The following is a 24214-nucleotide window of genomic DNA, read 5'->3' as shown; positions in this document are numbered from 1 at the left end:
CTTCCATGTTTAAAAGCAGCTAGTAGGCTTAGGAGGCTCAAAATTATGCAGGGTATGATCAAGATTAGATCAGAATTGAGGGTGAACTTGAGGACTGCAGCTCCGGGCTTCCATTACGTATATATATTCCGGCCTGGCTAGGTTAAAATAATCTCCAAATAAACAAATATAAACATCATCGTCATGATTACTTTCTCCAGCAACACAATAAATTATTTAGACTTTTTAATTAATATTAGATTAATTTAATCAAGAAGACTTAGTTAGATGGGCAGGCCATGTGACACGAATGGCAGAGGAAAGAATAGTTTACAGGATTCTTGTTGGGAAACCTGATGGTAAGGGACCAGTAGGAAGACTAAGACGAGGATGGAGGGATAACGTTGAGATGGACCTAAAGGAAATCAGTAAGGACGGAAAAGATTGGATTGATCTTGCCCAGGATAGGGACAGATGGAAGGCTTGTGTTGCTGCAGCCATAAACCTTCGGGTTGAAGTATGCTATAGAGCAGGCATGTCCAACGCGTCGATCGCGATTGACCGGTCGATCGCGGGGCGTTTTTTGGTCGATCGCAGTTATCTCTTGTAATTATACGAATATACGTTATTTGAATTCAACTTCTATGATGTATAATGGCTGAGTAGGTACAATTGTTTGCAAAGATGAACGATTAATACTTGTAGTAGCTCACTGCCTGTTGTGACAATAGAAAGTAGATCACTGCTTGATTGAAGTTGGACATGCCTGCTATAGAGTATAATATAATTTTAATTAGCTCTGCATTGAAATTCCAGAAGTGTCCATTTTTTTCATTACAATTTTTATATACCTGTTATCTTCAAATATCAACTTTATATTCGTTCTACTAATAAGAAGGAATCACAACAATCACTACAATACCGAAGTGAATAAATTTTAATAAATCAGTTATATATGGAAAAAGCTACAGAATTATTCAATTGCTAATGAGTGGCTTATCCTATTTAGAAATCCTCGTTCCACACATAAATTTTGTCACATAGATCAGCCGAAAATGTCAACAGAATCTGTAGATGCAGCTGAAGTAAAGAAAAAAGTTATGTCACGAAGCATATAGAAGATTATTTTGTTAGTTTTTTACTAAGCCCACTTTCATGCTCAGATAGGCTAATCGGGACTAAGACTACAGTTTAACGTGTAGTCCGAACCAGTGTGCATTGTGCTTCCACCAGAGGAGGCGGGAGTCAAACACAGGACCTCTTCATTATAATGCGACAGCGTTATGCCATTTGGGGAAAAATATACAGAAAGAACTCGCACCAAACGTGGCATTTTATCACCACAGAAGATGCGTCTATTTTAAGAGGGTGATTGCCTGAGACAAATATTTGAGACTTTCGGAAAACAACGTCATTGTTCACGGAATTAGATGCCTTGATCCACTAATGAAACGCTGTGCGATTGAAATTACCACCTCAACTTTCTAAGAGGTATAAACTAATGAAACTCCATTTTTGGAAGAGTAAGTTCTGGTTGATTTGTTTTCTTGTAAGTCATTTTTCTGCTAATTTTAATAATGACGACGTTATAAGGTTCAATGGTGATTAGATCAAAGTAACGAAGGGCCGAAAACAAACACACGCTGACACTCAAAATACAAACCCTCATAAATTATTACTTTGACAGTGGTTCCAGGCGCCAGGGACTCGTTGCCCTGAAAGAATAAAGTTTCCAGGGTATGCTGCACAGGATAGAGGTTGACATTCTAGTGTGTTCGAAATGGTCACGCCATACAACCCAATGAAAAATAGATGAAGTATTACTGGTACAATGATCAACTTCGATGAATTCCTTGTGTCCTAAATCATTTTGTTACCTCAAAAAATATGTTCATGTAACCATACGTGTATTGCTTCTCCCGCATTAGTAATATGACATTTCTTCAGAAAACTAATAGCAACTTAGATAATAATCTCTTAAATTCTGAACAGATTTTTCAATCTTACTTGTTTATTACTTATGACGAGTGATATTTTGTCAAAATAGCCTTTCATTAGCCTTGGGATACTTAATGGACAATGAACAAATAATTTGTTTTTCGTGTGCGTTTTAAATCATTCCTAATAAGACGTTCATTTTAATCCAAACATTCAGTGGCGGCGATTAGGAGGAGCGGAAAGTGGGGGATGCAGTTCCCCAGCCACATTTTGCCACTTTTTGTCCCCGCACTGTGGCCTCTTTATGATAAGCCTTTTCTACCAAGAAAACGTATATTCAGGGGTGCCCACAGAGGGATTATGGAGCAGGCTACGCCATCGAAATTCTTTGGGGGATTTTTCCCTTCAAATAATGTAAAATTGAACATTTATATATTTTTCCAAAATACAGGTAAAAAGGTTACACCTTAAATTCACCATATTTAATCCATTAGATGAAGAAAAGAAAGCGTTTAAGGTCATTATTGAAGGTGCGAGGGGGGAGGGGGATAAATATCCAACTCTTATATATTAGGCCTTAATTGACACGTGGGTTCTGGGGGGAATTCTGAATTAAACGTTGGCGGGGACAGTATTCAACTTTAAGTCTTAGATTATGGCAGGTATTTTAGTTAGAGGGGCGTTGAGCATTAAGGTATCCAATTCTTGTGTATTACTATTGTCTTAGAATGTTGCAGAAACTCTGGTGTGGAGACTGAGAATTATTTTTTTGGAGGAGGCAATATCCAGTCTTCAATATCAACAGTAAGTCTAAAATTAGCATGGACATTTTTGTGATAGGATTGAGTATGCAATTTAAAGGGGGAGATAGGAAGCTCTTGATAAAGTGTTAAATCTTAGATTGTCAAGGGATTTCTGTAGTGAAGAGAGAGTTTGGACATTAAATTTTGGAGACTGTATTTAGCGAGATGGTATCCACACGTTTGCGACCCCGAACGTGCCTAATCAGAAGTTGGAAAATACTAAATATCCCGGGATCCTAAGGAAATATTGACACCCAGTTAAATTAATATTCTTGAAAGCCTGCAAAGAAATGGATGTAAAAATGTTCTTGCTTGCTTCGCTCGCAATAATATGTTTGTTACAACAATGCGTGTTTGGCGCTTTACTGAGGTGGATGTGAATTTTATGCTATAGCTGCATTACAAGACATGAGCGATATTCTCCATATTCATGAGTAACATCACTTCTTAAAATATAGTGCTTAGTGTTGGTATACTGCTTATTTTAATGCAGGTGCATCATTGGTAACAAAAAGCTAAGAAAAAAATTTCTTTCGGTGTAGGGATTACGATATAGTTTCAGGGCGGATATGATATGATTGGGGGGGGGACGGATGACATGGACATGATTTTTGTGGGGATGCGCCATTGGCCTTGGGGGGATGAGCACCCCTGCGTATATTGTCCTTTCCCCTCAAATGTTGGCACCCAATCGCTGCTACTACAAACATTCAGATAGATTTGTCAGTTGTACAAAACTTATAAGCTAAGAAAAGTAACCCCCAAGGAGTAAGAAAACTCTTTCAGTCAAAAACTTACACGATGAAAGTACTATACTCAGGAACATGCATTTAAATTACGAGAAACTTCACAATTGTCTACCATCGCACTTTCTATCAGTGTCGCCGAATACATAAAATCAAGAATGTGCCTTGTATTTGCAACACAAGCTTAAACCTAATTCGCATTTATTTCACTGTATTAACATGCATGAAAGAATTTGATCAGAATGTATGGCTGTGCATGTGTAAACACTTCCTTGAAATAATTGTGTCCATCAGAGACAAAACAAAAGGAAATGGAACAAGATGCGAGAATAGATTAGAAAAGAATAAAGAGGAAAACAAGGAAAGAGAAAAGAAGTAAGAGGAAAATCGGGAGTGTAAGAGAGAGGGGATACATACGTCTTACGTACACATACATGGTCTTACATTTATACTGCCCACCCTAATCTATCACTATGGAGCTTCTGCCCACCCGGTCAAAAATTTCTGGCGCCGCCCCTGGGCATGAACCTCTACCACTCTCCCCAGTTTCCATTCTTGTCCGGCCATTTATTATCCAAAATGTTTGTCGCAGTGTTGACAGGACAAGCTGCGGACCTGCATGTAAGTTAATGATATGCTCGTGTGTGATTAACAGCTCTGTTAATTTGTGTGATTTTGGTAGCACAATTGGATGTTTGACGTTATGCGGAAGGTTACTATGCTCCAATCTTCCTCCTACTCTAATAACACCAATTTCATCAACAAACGGATTCAAGTATTGTAATTTGCTCTTTGAAGGTAAGACCGCTCCTTTCTTGAGGGCTTGAATTTCGCACGAAAATTCTTCTTGTTGGGCTACTTTTACTAATGCAACCAATGCTAACCACAGCTCTGATGCGCTCAATGGGCCACGAAGCTTGTCGTCCCTATGCTTGGCGTTGAATGCAAAGCGCCTACACCATGCTGCAACCCGCTGCAATTTACTCAGCGACGAGTAATTCTCAAATAATGTATTTTCTGCCATCCTCACCATGGCTACAAATGACTGTCTCTGCTCTGATGTCACTTCATCAGTATCACATGTGTAAGACTCCTCCACTGGCAACACTGAATTTCTTAAAAATGGGGGGCCAGTCCACCATAAGGGATGATTAAGTAAAGCCGAAGTCGAGATTCCACGGCTCGCACAGTCTGCTGGATTTTCCTTGCTACCAACGTATGCCCACTGTATTTCTCCTTCTTCCTGTATCTTCGCCACACGGTTTCCCACGAAAGTTTTCCATCTGCTAGGACAAGCACTAATCCAAGACAAAACAATTTTCGAGTCAGAATACGCTGTCATGGTTTTCGAGTTGACAGACAATGCTTTCCGCACTAAAGAAAGGAGGCGAAGTAACAGCACAGCTGCACAGAGTTCCAACCTGGGAAGGGTTATAGTTTTAAGGGGGGCCACCTTTGTTTTGGATGCAATCATCTTCACTTGCACCTGCCCATTAGCACATATACATCTCACGTAGACCACTGCTGCATAAGCCGCTTCTGACGCGTCGCAGAATCCAACCAAATGAATCTCCACGGTGTCTCTAGGAATAATGCATCGCTCCACTCGGATATCTTTCAATTGTGGCATATCCTGGCAGTATGCAACCCACTCTGCAGCCAAATTGCTTGGAAGCTCGTTGTTCCAATCAAGATCCAACTTCCAAAGCGTTTGCATAAACAATTTTGCCTTCACGGTCACAGGAGAGACAAAACCTAAGGGATCAAACAGCTTCGATATCTCGGAAAGAACCAGTCTTTTAGTTATAATCGCTCGTTTGCTCGGATTCACCACATCAAAACACAAGTAATCCATAGAAGGGTTCCACTGTATGCCCAAAGTTTTCTTCGCGTCTTCTCCATTAAATTGGAACTGCAGATTTGTTTCCAACAAGTCACAGGGGATAACGTCCAGCACTCTCGGATCGTTTGACCACCACTTACGAAGCTCAAAGCCGCCTTTGCTTAGTAACTGTGTCAATTGATGATACAACTCGATTGCTTCTTCAGTAGAATTTGCTCCTGTTAGAAAGTCATCTATGTACACATGACTAAGTAAGCTCTTTGTGGCGAGAGGATAATTCTCTCCTTCGTCATTCGCTAACTGTCGAAGCACTCTTGTGGCGAGAAAACCTGCAGGCTTAGTACCATACGTAAGAGTATTTAAACGGAATTCCTTGATTGGTTGTTCAGGGTTCTCTCTCCACAAAATCAACTGAAAATCTCGATCTTCATACGCGACCTCTACTTGTCTATACATCATCCGAACATCAGAAATTAAAGCAACTGGATGGCAACGGAATCGAATCAAAATAGGAAATAAGTCTGGTTGTTGCTTCTCACCATTCATAAGAACATCATTCAGGGAAAGTCCACTACTTGTCTTGCAAGACGCATGAAAAACTACTCTCAGTTTAGTCGAACTGCTGCTTTCATTTGTTACACAATGATGTGGAATATAATAAGATGTGGGGGGTACCTTGGGGGCCTCATCCTCCGCCACTGGTGTCATGTGTTGCAAGGTGAGATATTCTCGCATAAATGCTTGGTATTGTTGTTGTTTTACTGGATCTTTCTGTAATCTTTGCTCTTGTGATAACAAACACTTTCTTGCTCTCTCTTTAGAGTACCCCAATTCTTCCCAATTGCTCTGAAATGGCAAATTTACGACGTAACGTCCATCTGTTTTGCGACGATGTGTAGTTTCAAAATGCTCTTCACATAAGTGCTCTTCTTCTGTTACGAACTCTCTCTGCGGCAATTCTTCAATTTCAAAGAATTTTCTTAATGACTGGTTTACATTATTATCTTCAACTGACACATGAAGAGAGGTGAATGAATGTTTTGAAGTTTGTTGCTTTACTCCTCCGCAAATAACCCAACCTAAGCGAGTTTGAATGGCAATCGGTTCTCCTTCCTTGCCTTCTCGTTTTCCTCTCATTAGCAGCGACGCATATATATCACACCCGAAAAGGAGGTCAATATTTCCCCTTGTATGAAATGTGGGATCAGCAAGGTCAAGTCCGCGTATGTGACTCCAGCTCCCGGTGTTTTGAATAGTCACATGTGGGAGCGGTGACGTAATCCTTTTTACCACCAACGCAGAGGTTGTGTAGGAATGTTTACCGTCTCGGGACTCAATCGTGATATCAACAGCTGAATGTGACTTCCCAACGTTAACAGAAGAAATGCCTGTTACTGACACAAACACGCTCTTTCTTTTCAGACCTAACATTTGAACTGCATTGGCACTAATAAACGAAACCTCACTACAACTATCCAATAATGCACGGAAAGGCTGACACTGGTTATTTTTATCCTTTATGTTTGCAATTGCTGTCGGAAGTAACACTTCAGTGCTCGATTTCCCGTGATCGGCCGCTAAATGTGATGTCACAATCTGATGCGAAGTTGCCAAACTTCCTTGGGGGGAGGGGGTCACTTCACGATGAAGGGATGTATGGTGTTTCTTATTGCAAGTACGGCACAAACTAGCCCTGCATTTACTCACCTTATGAAAGGAACTAAGGCAATTATAGCACAAGCCACTACTTTTCACAAATGCCTCTCTCTCAGGCTCTGATAGGCTATTATATTGATTACACTTATACAGCGGGTGGGACTCCTGGTGACATTTAGGGCAACACACTGACACATGAAAAGAACTCGCATTTCTTTTGGCACTGGAATCACTAAAGGGTTGTTTCACTGAGTATCCTTGTTGTTTGGGGGGTCTAGAAGACGCTGACAACGCTCTCGCTCTCGTATCGAGGAAGGCTCGTAGCTGCTCAAACGTCGGAAGTTGATCGGCTGACACACTAAGCTCCCACTGTTGTCGTGACACACTGTCGAGCTTCTCCACGGTATGGAAAACCAAAATGGCATCCCAATGTTGAACTGGAACTTCTAGAACTCCGAGTACACGAACACACTCGGTTGTTACGTCCGCGAGTTTTCGCAAGGCAACAGCTGATTCTGTCTGAATGCAAGGTTGCGACACGAGTCGCTTGATAGTGTCATTCACAAGAACGTGCCTTTGCTGATATCTATTGTTCAAAATTTCCCACGCTTCATTGTAATTTGTGTCTGTAATCGTAATAGATTGCAGCAACAATGCAGGTTCACCACGTATACTAGACTTCAAATATTGAAGTTTCTGTGCAGGGGACAAAGAGTTATTATTATGCACAGACGCAACGAACAAATCACGAAACGACAGCCACTGCTGTAAGTTTCCCGCGAACACAGGCAAGTCCAATTTAGGTAGTCTTACGTCACGACTGGCTTTAACCGACGATGCACTGGCAGCCATTGCCACGCCCTGCTGCTTTTGAGCACGATACAATGTCACCAACATCTGTTCTAATCGGTCTTGAATCGAGCTGATTTCTGCATCAAACTCCGCAAACTGATCATCACTGCACTCGGAAGACAGCTCACGTAAGAGCTTCTGAGTGTCCTCTGTTAATTGCACGGTTTTGTTGATGTACACGGTGACGCTCTCTTGTGAGAGGTCGTCTGACGAAATCTTATTTTCAACACGCGTAACTTCGCGTTTCAGAACACGTTTGCACGAAAGTATCTGCTCCATAGTTCACAACACTAACACTAGTCCAGACACAAAAGTCAGAACACACCCGGCATGGGAGATAATGCACAAAAAGCTGCTGGTTAAGTCAATTCACTACACGTGGCACGTACTGCGCATATCCGGGTTTGGAGGACCATGAAGCGGCGTTACACCATTAAAACACCTGGCGTAACTTTCCCAAGTCCAGGAGTGTGTTGATTTCGTGTTGGGTTAAAGAATGAAGTCTCTCATAGTTCATGAACACAACTATATATTATAATAACGGATATTATATACACAAAGACACAGGTTATACGACGACGAGGTACCACCACTTGTGGTCGCGTCGCGCTCGCTCACACACACACACACGAAGACAAAAACACTCGAGTTCAGTCAGTCCTATTGCGTCATGCATATGACACGTACTTCACGTGGCAGACCTCCCTGCCATCTAGCGAGCAACTCTAACATCATTTTTAAATTTTAATTATATTACAGTACTGAACACTTTGCTTATATCATCTTTAGTCCATAGGGATTTCGTTTTACCGTGTACTAAGTATTGTATTTGAGTGTCACTGAACACTTTTCCCAAGATATTCGTGAGTTTTCTTGTTACATTGTCGGTTAGGTTATGTTGAAGATTTTGAACTTGTTTATTTTTTTTTGGTTAAAGCAAGTTGCAAGATGTTCTTAATCTTTAACTTATTAATTTATTTATGTAAACGTGTGTTGTTCTTCTGTAAGCGATGAATAGTGTTTTCCAACAACAAAACATTGCTAGCAGTTTCTGTACCTACGTCTATTTTTCTCTTTTTCGGCGACATAGTATTTAGCTTATTTAAGGAACGTTTCCTTATTTCACACCTTTCGTAGCGTACATCTCCACAGTCTTTATCAGCACATCCTAAAAATGATTTATGTTTTGAAGAGGAAGGTTCAGGAGAATTTGTTACACCACATTCTCTATTATTTTGCACTGAAGTAATATGGTGTAATTTTAGTGATGGCACTGCAGTTGCCTTCAGTACTTTCTTTGTTGGCAAACACAGAAGTTCTGCTCTTAGATCTCGCACATACTCTTCTTTACAAAAATGGACACTGCACACTCTCGTATTTTTAATATTAATATTATGTTCTCGATCACAAGCACGAATCCACTGTTTACTTACACGATTATCAGCTGGAAATCTATGATATTTTATATCACTTCCTTAGTTTTTTGGTTATAATTCTCACAGCTTGTTATAGGTGGAATGAACAAAACGATCTCATTTCAAGAGAAATAATACAATAAAAATATATCGAATGCGACAAAATCAATAACCTGCTTGTTCCGATTTTTGCGACGTGTTAGTAGGTAAATGTACCCCGCACCAAACTTACTGCACATAGCAACGAGCACCGTCAAACCCGATCCTCCCAGATGACGTAATGCATACGTACTTCACATAGCAACGAGCACCCTCTGCTGCTATATTACCCAAAATTTTCGCTTTTATACCTACTCTCCAACCCCTGGCGATTACATATTTTTATATCATAATACAGTTTCATCCATTTAATTTTTTATACATATGTTCATTTATCATTATACAATTTTAAAAGTTGAGTTATAATATGTTTATTTCTTTTATCTTACTTCACAAAGAGTAAAATTTATAATTTACAAGTTACAGTCGACAGTTGATGCATCTGGTTGTATACAAGTTAAACGCTCTCTTCATCTGAGCGCTGATTGGCGGAACATTAAATATGTAATACAGCCGCGTTATATTTTTCAACATTTTGCATAAGAATAAAGCCGTAACAAATAAAACCGTAACAAAGTGATTTTTTCAAGTTGATTATTAAACTGCACACGATGTTTGAATAATATGAGAATGAATAATTTCATATTCCCATGCATTCCTTATGGAGAAGATAATAACGCATCAACTTCGACTTACGGCTAATCAAATAGGAGTTTCAAATTTTCCGACAAATCAAACCTTCCACGTGTCCTCTATCTGTTAATGTGTTTTTCTACGCTTTCTGAAGTTTGGTATTCCCAATTATAACACCATTAAGCCTTGTTTCCATGATTATGAAAAACTAAATATGCTGACCAAGGCAGTAATTTATTTTATTAAAAACATAAACTAAACGTAACGTTTCAACCTTCTAGCAAGGTCTTCTTCAGACTCTGTATCAAGTACAAAAACAACAAGATACAAAAACAGGGTATTATATATACACAAACATTACGCCCTCCAGACTATTTAGAAAGTTGTTAGGAACTTTCTAGCAGGTGACTTTCACTTGCCAACTTTCTTCTGTTTATGTCCAGTCTATCCTGCTTCTCTCTTATTTTTAATCCTTTAGGCGCTGTGCCTCTCACCAAACATTTTCTCAGAAACTTCTCTTGTTCGTCTTTGTATATTTCTTTCCTCTTCAAGTCCTTCCAGTTGTTAATTTTCCTCATCAGCCTTGGAAAATGTCCAATTATAACACCATTAAGCCTTGTTTCCATGATTATGAAAAACTAAATATGCTGACCAAGGCAGTAATTTATTTTATTAAAAACATAAACTAAACGTAACGTTTCAACCTTCTATTCCCAAGAGAACAAGTAAAATAATACTTCCATAAGCGTAATGCTGAGTTTTCTCTCCCTCCTACGACCATCCAGCGCACAGATCTTTTTCTCCAGCTCGGGAGAAGCAGTTTAGGTCCTCGCATCTTCTGGACACAAAATTCTCCTCCTGCTTTTAAGGAACATACATAACACTTCAACACTTACCACCAATCATTAGGAGTGAGTCATTGAATAGCGAGAACGTTTTTGTAAAGTTCATGGAAAGTTTCCGCAACGGGACAGAAAATGGCTCCTTAGCAAAAAACTCTATATCGTCGTATAAGAACCAGAGGAACGTAACTCCAAAAAATCCGGTTTTCGGTTTTGATTAACGTAATTCCTCTGAAGAGCTGTGCTTGGAGTTAGATCGACTTATCTTCATTTCCAAACCTTAGCAGAAAAGTTCAGTTACGTATCATATACTGACTCTTTTAAGATTCAGACATATTCCTATTTCTAAGAATACAATAATTCCTCTCTCCTGTAAATTCGATATATTGGAGTTAAGTCCCTCTGGTTCTCACATGACGATATGGGGCGTCGTTACGATCGAGCATTATGCGCAGTACCTCGTAGATTATGATGTCTCGCGATGTTACTTAAATAATCTGTAAGCAGTTAAACGTTGTGTTTGATTTTTCATCTACTTCACCAATTCACCAATCATCGTCGCTATGTGCCGGAAAGGTAACGTGGATGTAATATTTCTAGTATATTTTTGTGAATATACTGTTACTAGCATTTTTATTGAATGGTTTCGAACAGTTTTCAGAGCGTGTGTTCGAAAGCTTTGACCTCGACCATAACAACTCTATCGACTTCCGTGAATTTCTGACGGCTGTTGCCACTACCATCAGCGGAACGGTGGACGAGAAACTGGTCTGGATATTCCAAATGTATGATGAGGATTGCGACGGGTTCATTACTCGGGAGGAAATGCACGCGATGCTTGTAGTAAGTGAATCCTCACGTATTTATTTGCGATTTTCATTGTGATGAACATATAGGATGATATAAATTATGTGTTACCGCAGATGAATTTTCTTATTAATTTATTGTTCCTAAGAATAAGATACGAGATCAAAGAAAGATCAATAATTTTCAACAATACTCATTTTGGACAATGTACTCAGTTATAGTTACCGTTAAAAAAAATAACCGAGTTGGTGATTTTGAAAGTTTTCAGTTACTCATTTCGAAAAGTTACTGAGGCACATTCACTCATTTTGTGATATAATTCAGTTGATGATATGCTTTTTATAAATCAACCACAGCAGTTACAGATTTAAAAAAAAAAGATCAAGTTACCTGTTCAAGGGGCTCCGGCGCCCATCCAGCGTCGTATAAAGGTGGGTACCTGGAGGAATCTCTGGGGGGGCGATTAAGGCGATCAGGGGCGTGGTGCTGATCACATCACCCTCATCTTCGGCCGTGATCAAGAAATCCGCACCCCCTATACGCCTTCATGGCGTGGTGCAAAACACAGGGGAGCACTTTACTTTTTACAGTTATTGTTTTTGTAAAGTAGCTAAATCTATAGTTCTAATTTTTGAGAATACAGCTTTCTAAAAGTAACTCTGTAAGTTACAGTTACAAATTTTGAAATTAACTAAGTTACTGATTTTGAAAGCAACTCAGTTCAGTAGGTTAAACATACTGTTATGGAATGTAACATTCCGTTATTAACTTGGAATGATCTTGGAAATATGTGAGTTGTTTCTACTTATTTTGAGAAATAACTCGGGTACCGTTTGTAATTTTGAAATGTATCTCAGTGACAGTTAGGCATGCTGTAAAAGTAACCAAGTATCTAATAGTTAATAATTTGGAAAACTAACTGCTATTTAACTCGGTTAATGTTATTCATTTTAAAAAGTAATGCAGGATTGGCGTAACTGGGGAGGCAAGGCGGTAGTTGACCTCCACCCCCCAAATTTCAGGTTTATTTTTGTTAATTTCATGAGACTTGAGGTTCATGTTCTTCTCCTCCCCTCTCCACCAAGTTAGGTTTCAAGCTACGATGTTGACAGTCACGGACATGCTGAAACAGTAATTGGTGATTTTTAAAAATAACTCACTTGCAGTTACTAGTTTTGGCACGTAACGTACCTCACTCAGTTGAAGATACTGATTTTGAAAACCTACTCAGTTGTATTTAGTGATTTTAAGAAAACGCTACTTTGTAGTTTGCTCACTCTCATCCACGAATCCCAAGTACTTCTTCCAATTTGAAATTCTTCATTTCCGACTCAACTTTCCTTCTCAGTCAACCCTGAAATTCGCTGGCTACCATCTTGTTGACCAGCCAGGTGGCGTGGACGTCGACAGGATGAACCTTAGGCTGTATAACAAGATGGAGAAGAATGAAGAGGGGAAGATATCCATCGATGAGTTCCTGAACTCGGTGAAGAGAGACCCCGATCTCCTTACCCTGCTGCAGCTGAATCTTCCACGAAGGTGACGGTCGTGAGGGCAGCTCCAACATCTCCTACGCCATCTGAAACCGCAAGATATTCACCCCAGTAACACCATATTTACGTGCACCAAACTGAAAGATGGAATCTCTTAAAAAATAAGATTCCTCTAAAAGTATTGTGTTTCTTTTAAGTGTAGTTTCGAAGACAAACTATTTTGGTGTAGATATATATTTTCCTGTAGGAAAAAACTATTGAAGATACCCTCATGTGGGAATCTGAGCCCTGGACACCGACCTTTGTTGTCTGTGATAACCACAAATCGTTGATTCATAAGAAAAAATTGAGTTTTCAAAACATAATATGCACCTGCAATTTCGAGGGAAAATGTGTCAGCTTTTCTCTTTGTTGGTGTTTAGGCTCGTGAACAATAAGCACAAGGATGTAAATTTCCTTCTTCGTCAGACTGTAACAGCGCTCCGCCAATTCCTTCTCCGATTGCATCTATGAACACATATGAGGGGCGCTTGGGGTCATAAGGGCGGAGGATAGGGGCTGAAGTTATCATTTGTTTTAGTGTTTCGAAACTTTTCTGGTGTTCATCAGTCCATTCAAACTTGACATTATTTTTGAGAAGCTTGAATAAACATTCTGTCGGTCCTACAAATCCTTGCACAAATCGCCGAATGTAATTTACAAGTCCTAGAAAACTACGAAGCTTGCGTTTGATGTTAGGGGTGAGATATTCTAAAATAGCTTTAAGGATATGTTCAGAAATCTTATTTCCCTTTTGAGATACCAGGTTACCGAGGACTTTTACTTCAGTAAAGGCTAGCCTACAGTTAGAGGGTGAAAATTTAAGGGATGCTTTTCTTAACTTTTGAAAAACTCTGTCTAGTTTGTTAATCATGTGTGGGAGATTTGAGCTGTAAATAATGATGTCATCAGTATAGACAGAAAGTTCTGAACTGTCTATTCCACTAAGGGCAAGTTCGCTTACGCGGTTCATTACACCGGGGGATGTTTTCAATCCCTGGCATAACCGAGCATATCTAAAACTACCAAGATTGTTAATGGAGAAGGCGGTAATATCCTTAGAACGCTATGTTAATGAAACTTGAAAAAATGCACTGGACATATCCAAAATGGAGTAGTATTTCTTACCAGCCGTCTCTGCCATGATGGTGGGGATATGTGGGGTTTGTAAAGATATCGGAGCTATGATTTCATTCAAAGCGCGGAGGTCAGAAATAAAACGGTAAGTCACATTAGGTTTCTTGATTAATAGGACTGGGTGTCGATAGGGACTCCCTTCACAGCGCTCTATAACACCTTGGTCTAGTAATTTCTGAATTTCCTGTTTCATGGGTTCTCTGTAATGGAAGGGTATGGGGTAGGTTTTGGCATACACTGGGATGTCATCTGTCAGCTTGATGTCATATTCCAAAACATTAGTTTTAGTTAATTTATCCCCTGGCCAGAGAAAAATATCTGCATACGTGTATGCGAGCTTTAGGATTTTTTCTCTTTCTTCTTGGGGAATATGAGGGTTAACTGTGAGGAGGGAGGGGTCAAATTTCTGTTGACTTTCACTGATATGTTGTTTTACTGTGCTATTTTCATTACAAGCGAATGAAAATGCGACATCTTCGCTGATATTTTCCCAAATGGAAGTGACGTCATTTAAAATTTCACATGTCGATATTTAGCCTAATATCGTGTCAGTTTCCAAAGTGATTGTGCTTTCAGTAGGGTTGTGTATGTGAATGACAGGTGACTGAGGGTTTACTGTAGCATTGGGAAGGACTACTGCATGCTGAGTCATACGGGAAGCAGATGGGGTAAAAAGTACAGGCTTAGGAGTGGTAGGTGTCGTAGTGGTAATTTTCAAATTGATATAAGTTTTTGATCGTGGATTTAACTGAATTGTGTTTGAAAGGGTAGCTTTCCCCATATACACATTTGCATTTTCAATTTGGTTGAATATGTCATGCAACACCTGGTGAGTTTTGTACTTTGACCTCAAAATACTGTAATTTGGAGTACGTCCTAAATGATGAAGAGTTATTGTATTTTCTTTTAACGACATCTCGCACCTCTGTGTTCACAAAAAGTCATTTCCTAAAAGTGGAGGGACATTTGACGAACCTTGGTGTCTTTTAGCAGGAGAAAATCCTTCTCGGCTTCATTGACTGAAAATCTGCTAAACTGCTGCAGACAGAGTTCACTCTCCCGCACGATATCCTTTCCGGAGAGCCTTAATGCCGATTTAACGTTTCTTGTGTCTCTGCAAACAACGGCGGACTATCGTGGTCTTCCGTCTGAAGACTCTTTTTACCACTCGCCAGAAGAAAATGTCCCCGGAGGTATGCAAAACTCAACATACATAGCACAAACTTGCGGGACCACCTTTCCGTCAAAAGCTCCGCGCCAACTTCTGCAACCTCTCCGCGCGAAAACCCACGTGTGCTTACTTCCCTTCGTGTACCGGACTCAGTCTATTATTTCAAAAAGGGGTGTTTCGATTCCTTTTGCTTCTTTCTTCCCGGAACGTTCTGTAAACAATCTGTTACACTTCTTATCTGTAAAGTATTTCAATTCGGTTCAGGAACCTTTTTCCCGATCAATCTAAATACGGTCCAGGAACATTTTTTCTGAATGAATTTAAATTCGGTCCAGGAACCTTTTTCTGAATGAATTTAAATACGGTCCAGGAACCTTTATTTCCAGATGAATTTAAATACGGGCCGGGAACCTTTTTTCCGAACCAATTTATATTCGGTCCAGGAACCTTTATTCCAGGATAAATTTAAATACGGTCCAGGAACCTTTTTTCCGAATCAGTTTAAATAGGGTCCAAGTTCCGTATTGAAATGAAACAATACGCAACTTGGATCGAATACGGACCTGACGATAAACAATTATCCACTTGTGAGCATGAAAAACTAATTCAGGTGCTGGCTGTCTCGAAAATCTAAGATACAAGGTAGAAAGGGGCGAAACGTAAACGCTGCAGTAACGTTGCCCCTCTCCATGTAGCCCCAATCTCTCGCGCGCGTTCCTTCACTTGGTTGTAGCAGCAATGCCCGTCCCTGTTGTGATATCTGCTAGGAACACAGCAGCCTCGCGTTACCTCATCGACGGCTTCTATAGGCTGCGGTTCCTGGATCGGATGCCTGAGCAACATGTGACGGGTTTGTTTGAACTCAATGTAACGCCACACTAATAGTCCATTGCGTTATGTACAATGTACAGTAACTCTTCGACAAGGGAGTTTTTTAACGTGTTCCATGAGAGAACAACAGTGTTATGATTTCTTACCTGCGATACGGTTTCTACAACCGCAGTGTGACATTCTAGTGTAAACGTATTCGCGGACATTTTTAGAAGGCAACTTTCAATCGGTCATTCCTGGTCTACGAATTTTAAATAAATTCAATCCCTGACTAGAAGAGAAAATCAGCAAACGTAAATGAGTTCTAGACAGTGTATATAACCTTGTCATATTTAAAGCATTTCAGTTCGGCCCAGGAACCTTTTTCCAGAATGAATTTCAATACGGTCCAGGAACCTTTTTCCGGAAGAATTTAAATTGGGTCCAGGAACCTTTTTTTCCGCGCATGAATTTAAATACGGTACAGGAACCTTTTTTCAGGAACAATTAAAATACGGTCCAAGAACCTTTTTCAATGAAACAATACGGAACTTGGACCGAATTTAAATTGTGCGAGAAAAATGGTTCCGGTCCTGCAACGGAACCCAATAGAACCCTTTAGAATTTATGGGTTCCTGGACCTTTAACAACCCTGCTCCTAAGTATTTCCACATCCTCCCCATTTTTAGTCCTAAGTTCTGAATTCCAGTTATTGAACAAAAAAACGTAGGATATTTCATCATGGCAGAAAAAATGCTATAATTAACACACTTTCTATTCAAGGGTGGAATTCATTATTTGTTAAGTTAGTGTAGCTTTTCTGAAGCAGAAAAAGCTACAATCTTTCACCCGCTCCTTACTGTTGTCATTTGGACGTTTAAAGTTATGGCTGGCAACTACGATGCAGAAACGAACTCAAAATAAATACCCTTCAGCAGCCGCATGCAATTGTTGAAACATTCAAAATAACCTATTGGGAACTTTTTTTATATATATAAGCTTTGTGTTATTGAAATGTGCTTACCCCCATCAATGGCTGCTTGCGGCAAGTCAAGTGTTGCTTTCGTAATTGGTAACGAGAGGTTGAGTGCCCTATCTGTTCTGTCCAGTGGCGGCGATTGGGTTCCAAAACTGGGAGGCAAGGACAGTTTACTTACTTTCCCATGGTAGATAAGGTTTAGTATAGTGCGGGAGCAAAAGTGGCAAAAAGTCCCCTCCCCTAATCTCCGCCACTGATTCTGTCATTTGAGAAAGAGCTTACAAAATCTTTGGATTTAAACAAAGTTGTAGCTGCTCATAAAAACAGATGTATCTTATCGTAGTTTCTTGCTGTGGTTCATTTTTCATCTTAGCAAAATACTACTCGCACTCTTTACATAGAAATAGTGTTACGTATAGTATTTATACGTACGTATATCCAACGAGTTGATAATGAGTGTAGTTTTATGGTGTTTTTTGTACTGTTCATATGAATTGTTCCACTCAATAGTGGCTTAGGAAAAGAAAACAATATTGCACTTTATTTGACAAGAGATTTGTCCCTAAAAGTACTTTTGTAAATGACGAGAAAAAATGCGACATCTAGTAATATATCTTTGTGTCTGACTGTAAAGTATGTTACTGGTAAAATTTTACTATAATAAAGTAATAAGTTCTTCTGAAAGGTTGGCATAACCACTTTTTATAGATGCAAAATAATCTAAGACAGTTATTTTTAGTGTTTTTTTATTATATTTTATCTGCGACGTTTCGTTCTGGTTTCCCAGAACTTTTTCAAGCTAAATTAAGATATACATACAATAACACAACCTCACATGGCTAGTCGCTCTACACTTCTAAGGAATGGACTTCCAAAAACACACAAAGATAATATTCCAATGAGACCCATTGTGCTTAATGTACAACCATCCAGCATACAAATTAGCCAAAAAGTGTGTGAGAACAATAGCAAACCTGAGGAAGAAAACAGAATTAGAAACAGAGAATTCCGAAGAAGTAACCAATATTTTGAAAATAATAGAATGGGATGAAAATTATGATCTAGTAAGTTTTGACATAAAAGAATTGTGCCCCAGTGTTCCAAAAAGGAATTGCTTTGGATTCCCTCGGAAAATGGTTACGTGAAGCAAAGGTGGAAGAACTAACAATATGGAACATAATAAGATGGGCAGATGTGTGCATAAGTCATAGTGTGTTTTGTTTTGGAGGACAAGTATTTAAACAGAAGGAAAGGATTAGCTATGGGGAACCCCTTATTATGTTTGTTAGCCAATATATGTATACATTGGATAGAGAAGGGAGCAATGGAAACCTTGAAAAAATGAGGTGATACTGTTCAAGAGATACGTGGATGATGTGATTTCCATAGCCAATAGCAAAGAAACAACAGAAGAAATGTTTAGATTATTATCAAAGTTCATAAAAGGATATACAGTAGAGCGTCGATTATCCGAACGTCGGTCAACCGAACGACCGCTTAACCGAACTGTGTACTCGCTCACTTTCAGATATCTGTAATGAAAAAAGTACGTGACTTAGCTGCTCGTAAGCGTGTAGGCTTGCTTAGACAGACCAAAATAAAGGATTTTTTAAACGTTAATTTTGTGTACTGTGTGTATTGTTCATGCAAAATGCGTATGTAATATGTACATATTTTTGTTTAATAAACTGTACCACATACTATATATTCCTACTAAAGTTGCCTTTGTACGTTACTTTGTAATACATACTTAAAGAGATGCCTGTTTTTATGAATAAATTTACTGTACAGTACTTCTTTTTGGCAAATAAACATGTACAGTTCGATTATCCGAACACACCAGTTTTCCGAACACCCATGTCCCCCCATTACTTCGGATAATCGACGCTCTACTGTATATAGTATACAATGGAAAGATTAACTACTTCTGTTGGATATAACCATCGAAGTAAAAGGGAAAGGACTCGAAACCGGGTGCACCATAAAAAGTTAGCTGGGAGAAAGTATATTCACAAGGAATCTGCACATGAAAGGAGAACCAAAGACAACAATTAGGAGAATTTTGTACGGAGAGCAATGAAATTATGCAACAACAAAGCAAGCTATGACAGAGAAATGTTGTGGATAATAGAGGCCGCACAGGAAAATGGGTACAAAGCAGGGGATATAATTCACATCACAAGAACAGAAGAAAATGAAAAAGAGAGAAACAATAAGGACAAAGAAGAAGAAAATAAGGATGCACAGGAAGAGAAAAAGTATGTGAGTGTGCCATTCAGAAGAGAGATGGAGAAAAAGATTAGAAACGTCTATGCAAAGTATGGACCTCCAGACCACCAAAGAGCATCGAGAAATGGTTTAATGAATACAAAGGAGAGAAGGAGAGTGATGAATTGGCAACGGCAGGGGTATATGAAGTAGAATGTGGTGGATGTACAAGCAAATACATCGGAGAGACAGGGATAAGCATCAACGAGAGAATTAAAGAACATAGGAGACACATTAAAGAGGAAGATCCAAGAACAGCATTGAGTGAGCATATGTTGACATATGGGCACAAGATTAGGAAGGTACGTACAAATGAAGGAAAATAAGGAGAATAAAATAAAGAGAAAAGTTGGAGAAACAAAGCACATATGCATAAACAGGGGAGAGAAAATAAACGAAAACGAAGGGGAAATTTGAATGAAATGGGTGGAACTGGTAAAACAGCATGTGGAAAGTAAGTTGGTTAAGTTTCCTGAGCCACCTTCAATTTTCTGCACAAAATGGAAGATTTCAACTTGCCAGATGAGTTAAAGAAGAAAGGGAAGGTCAGTGCCATCAGAAGGATGAGGGGAGGGAAGACAAGAAGAGTAGGTTACATGATGGAGGGGAGAGGGAGAAACAGCCAGCTATAACACCTGAAAAGGAAAAAAAAACAGTTTACCTAGGAGGAAATAAGGACACACAGCTATTCATTCCTTAGAAGTGTAGACTGACTAGCCATGTGAGGTTGTGTTATTGTATGTATGTACATTGTACACTTAGTGTAGCTTGAAAAAGTTCTGGCAAACCAGAACGAAATGTCTCAGATAAAATAAAATAAAAACCATTAAAAATAACCGTGTTAGATTATTTTGCATCTAAAGTATTAAGTAAAACGAAATGTAAAGTATTATGCTACATATTTATACTGGGTGAGTCTGTTAAAAGAGGCCCCGTGGAAAATGTGCTCCTTGCATGTAGGCAACCCTGGTACACCGAACAGAAGAGCGGGGTAGAGAACAGTCCAGGATTTCGGTGCCAAGCAGTTAGACAACTTGACATAAACATCTCTTCTGTAAATACATTACAGTATGACAACAACCTACCTAGAAGAGGTGCACGTGTGCAAACGATACCACATATTCTGAAAAGCACGGGCGAGGACTCCTGAAAGGATGGCCTGGATAGCTGTGATAATGTTGTTCTTGAATTCTTCGAGTGTGTGAGGGTTGTTGCTATACACCTGTTCCTTTAGAGCTCCCCACAAGAAGAAATCACAGGGTGATAAATCTGGAGAACGAGGTGGTCAAGATTGGTTCGTGCCACGGCTGATGACGCAATCAGGCGGGAACACTGACTCAATGCGCGTAATCGTTGCACATGCTGTATGCGCCGTGGCTCCATCCTGCTGAAAGTAAGCGTTCCTTCGCTCATCCTCAGTCAGTTGTTCAACAAACACGTTGAATATGTTACTTATGTCACGAGACGAGTTCACAGTCTCATGTATGAACACGGGGATGATGCGGCGTGACGACACGGCACACCAGACACCGAGTTTCTGGGCGTGCAGTGGAACCTCCATGAACACGTGTGGATTGTCACCTGACCAGTGTCGCGTGTTCTGGGAGTTTATGTAGCCTCACAGATGAAAACATGCTTCATCGGAAATGAACAAGTAACCATCCTGCATCACCTCTGGAGCAATATTGGACAGAAACCACTCACAAAAGTGCACGCGAACTGCCTTGTCCACATCCCGCACCTGATGGTAACTTTGAATGCGTGCAAGTTCAAGTCCTGCTTCAAGGATTAGCATAGCGGTTGACTGGGACACCAAGAACTGTTGTGCCAAACGCCGAGATGATTTTCGTGGACTGCGTATCATTAGCTGCGCTGCGTCGCCCACCTTTGCCTCAGTGCGGACAGTCTTTGGACGCATTTTTGGCCTATTCAGCACGGATCCGGTTTCCCGCCATTTTGCAATTAGTTTTTGCATTACTGATTTGGTTGTGGCCTTCGCTGGAACTCCAGTTACCGCGAACTCCGTCGTAAATAAATCTGCACACTGTTTCCAAGAACCGAGGCGTGCATACGTCTCGCTCTCGACAACAAAGATACGCTGCTGCACCGTTAACACCATGCTGACCAACCGAACCACACACAACTTTCCTCACCGCTCAACTGCACTCAACTGACCTGCACGCTGCCTGCCTCAAGGTCACTACTGGACACTAGGTTTTTAATCCCCCTCTATGTCATGTTGTCGAAACTACTTGGCACCGATATCCTGGACTGTTCTCTACCCTGCTCTTCTCCTCGGTGTACCGGGGTTGCCTACATGCAAGGAGCACATTTTCCACGGGTCCTCTTTTAACAGACTCGCCCAGTATAATCACAATATAGTGAATTTTCCAGCTCATCAAGTTCGATGTACTTTGATATGTATATTTTTGTTGCACAAAAACCAATTATAATTTTTCAAAAATGAATCCAAAATATGTATATTCTTAGGTCTCTACTATTGATTTTTTTTAAAAAAGAAAAACTTTGCTCCCCCTTCTCCCGCAAAATGCAAAGATATCGGAAACCTTAATGAGGTCACGGATTCTTTGTTTACCTGTCGGTATTATATTTTAGTACCTTTTCACATAAGTTTATACAACGTTCTTTACCTCAGGTCAGCTGGGACAAAAGAGAGGAAATAGTGTAAAACTCATCAACTCTATCCCAGAACACGCCAGTGATTATGTAATTAGTATTGTAAACAATACTTCTATGCTCATTTCAGATGTCATCATTAGTTCAAAACGTACTTCAGAAGCATGGCCCAGGCAATTGGACATATATGAACCCTCATCTTGAGATGGAAACGGTGTTGTTGGAGAAACATTCATACAAGTATAGCACTGTTGAGAATAAAGTTAAGACGACCTTGAAGGATGCTAAAATCAGTTCTATATATGTCATTCAGAACCCATATCTGTGGGGCTGTTACCAGTTAAAGAAAGAAGAGGTGCTAAGCAGATACCCTTCGGCCACAGAAATGAAACTTTTCCATGCCACCTCCAGAGAGAATGCCAAATCAATCTGCAAGATGAACTTTGACTGGAGAAGATCGTACAGAGTTAAATATGGAGCAGGAGTAAGTTTTTCTCCATCTGCAGACTATGCGAATTTGCAGTGTAACATTGGCATCAACCTACATGAGAGGGCCTTGATTTTGTCCAAAGTAATAGTAGGTGCAGTGGACGATGGGTCAGAAGACTTAACCTTGCCATGCAAAGGTGCTACTGTTGGAAATTGTGAAGAAGTATACGTCAAATACTGTGACAATGATTTTTACCCATCGTATGTGGTCCACTATGAAAGTCCAAAAATTTGCTTTGGAAGATTTGGAAGACGCTACGTGTAACACCAAATTGATCACGTTGTTATTCCATCTTTTTCCTGGTAGAAGTAACCCTTAGAAAAAGTTGGACAAGGTCAAGCTACAACCTTCGGAGGGTTCCCCCCATTATTATTTTTCGACCAATTATAAAGTATTTTTGTAATTTGCGTGAGATTTTGTTGTGTTCAAACTTACTTTATACATATAAGATACCTAGGATATATATCAAGTAAAAATATGTAGAAAAAAATGTAAAACTCTGTGCAGCATTTGGAGCCGCTAAACACAATTCGAAGTATTCTCTTTAGATGTAGTATCTCACAAAATATTAATAGCGGCAGTTGAGAAATTATTGTCAATACAAGTAAAACGGATTCAGTGTTTTTGAAGTAGATTTATATGCCTAACAAAACAATCCAACATTTAGTTTTACTTCTTATACATATTTTCTTCTTTGCTGCACGTATCTAACTTTAGGATATATGAAGTTGAATTTATTTGCAGGTAATCATTGGCGATGGTAAATGTGGATATTAAAAGTAACATAATAGCATGTGATATATCCTTCATTACAGATAAGTTTTTCACATTTCATTATTTTATTTTATTATTATCTTTTTGCAGATTGTAGGCATATTCAGAAAAGCAAATTGTATTTTTATTTTTTTAAATGTTGGTGATTTCACATGCTTATGTGGGTTTGTACTTTATAGTACACTGCACTTCTCCCTTCATAACACTGATTTGAATTTGAGAAACTATACATATTCTGTAATTTGCATTGCTTAGTATTCATACACATTTATAGGAATATAAACCCTGAATGTAGTAGGCTTTTTCTTTGGTACAAAAAGTAGGGAAGAGTAGGAGAACTGAGACACCATATGAAAATGGCATAGTATGTACAAGACATAATTTATTATGCTGTATTATTTTATTGTACATTATGTTGCTTTTTAATTTTTTTATTGTTATACACATCCCATTAATATAGTTGACTAAAACCAGGGATGGCCAAAATGAGGGGGATAATGGCGCGGACCATGCCATCAATTTTTTTTGGGGTGGGGGATAATATAGAATTCAACATGTAGGCTACGTATATATTTTTCTAAAACATCAGTTTAAAAATTTTACACCCCTCACCATGTTTCAACATGTAAGATGAAAAGGGGGAGTGGTAAATCAGAATATATTTTGCTAGTAATTATTTCCTTTAACTGGTTTGCACAGTACATAAATATAAACTTTAATTATTTCTTTAAGAATGGTGTCGTATAAGATGTTTAGTAAATGTCAAGTACATGTCTCGTTTAACATACAGTAAGGTTTCAGTT

General features: G+C 39.3%; 1 protein-coding gene across 3 annotated transcripts in view; it reads left to right on the top strand.

The window, feature by feature from the left end:
- The window catches only part of LOC145985869 (neuron-specific calcium-binding protein hippocalcin-like), a 40186-nt gene extending 17071 nt beyond the window's left edge, over positions 1-23115 (top strand). For 2 of the 3 annotated variants that reach the window (XM_083119981.1, XM_083119980.1), the window contains exon 4: positions 22278-23115. In XM_083119981.1, coding sequence (XP_082976107.1) covers positions 22278-22901 — 624 coding nt within the window. In that variant the 3' untranslated portion in view covers positions 22902-23115. Of the gene's footprint in view, positions 1-11460; positions 11650-12961; positions 13262-22277 lie in introns of those variants that run through there. The other variant, XM_083119982.1, reaches the window with a different exon arrangement.
- Positions 23116-24214: the final 1099 nt, after the last annotated feature.

This window comes from Lepisma saccharinum, chromosome 3 (assembly GCF_977018435.1).
Source record: "Lepisma saccharinum chromosome 3, izLepSacc3.1, whole genome shotgun sequence".
NCBI classification, from domain to species: domain Eukaryota; kingdom Metazoa; phylum Arthropoda; class Insecta; order Zygentoma; family Lepismatidae; genus Lepisma; species Lepisma saccharinum.
This window is presented reverse-complemented; position numbering and strand designations above follow the sequence as displayed.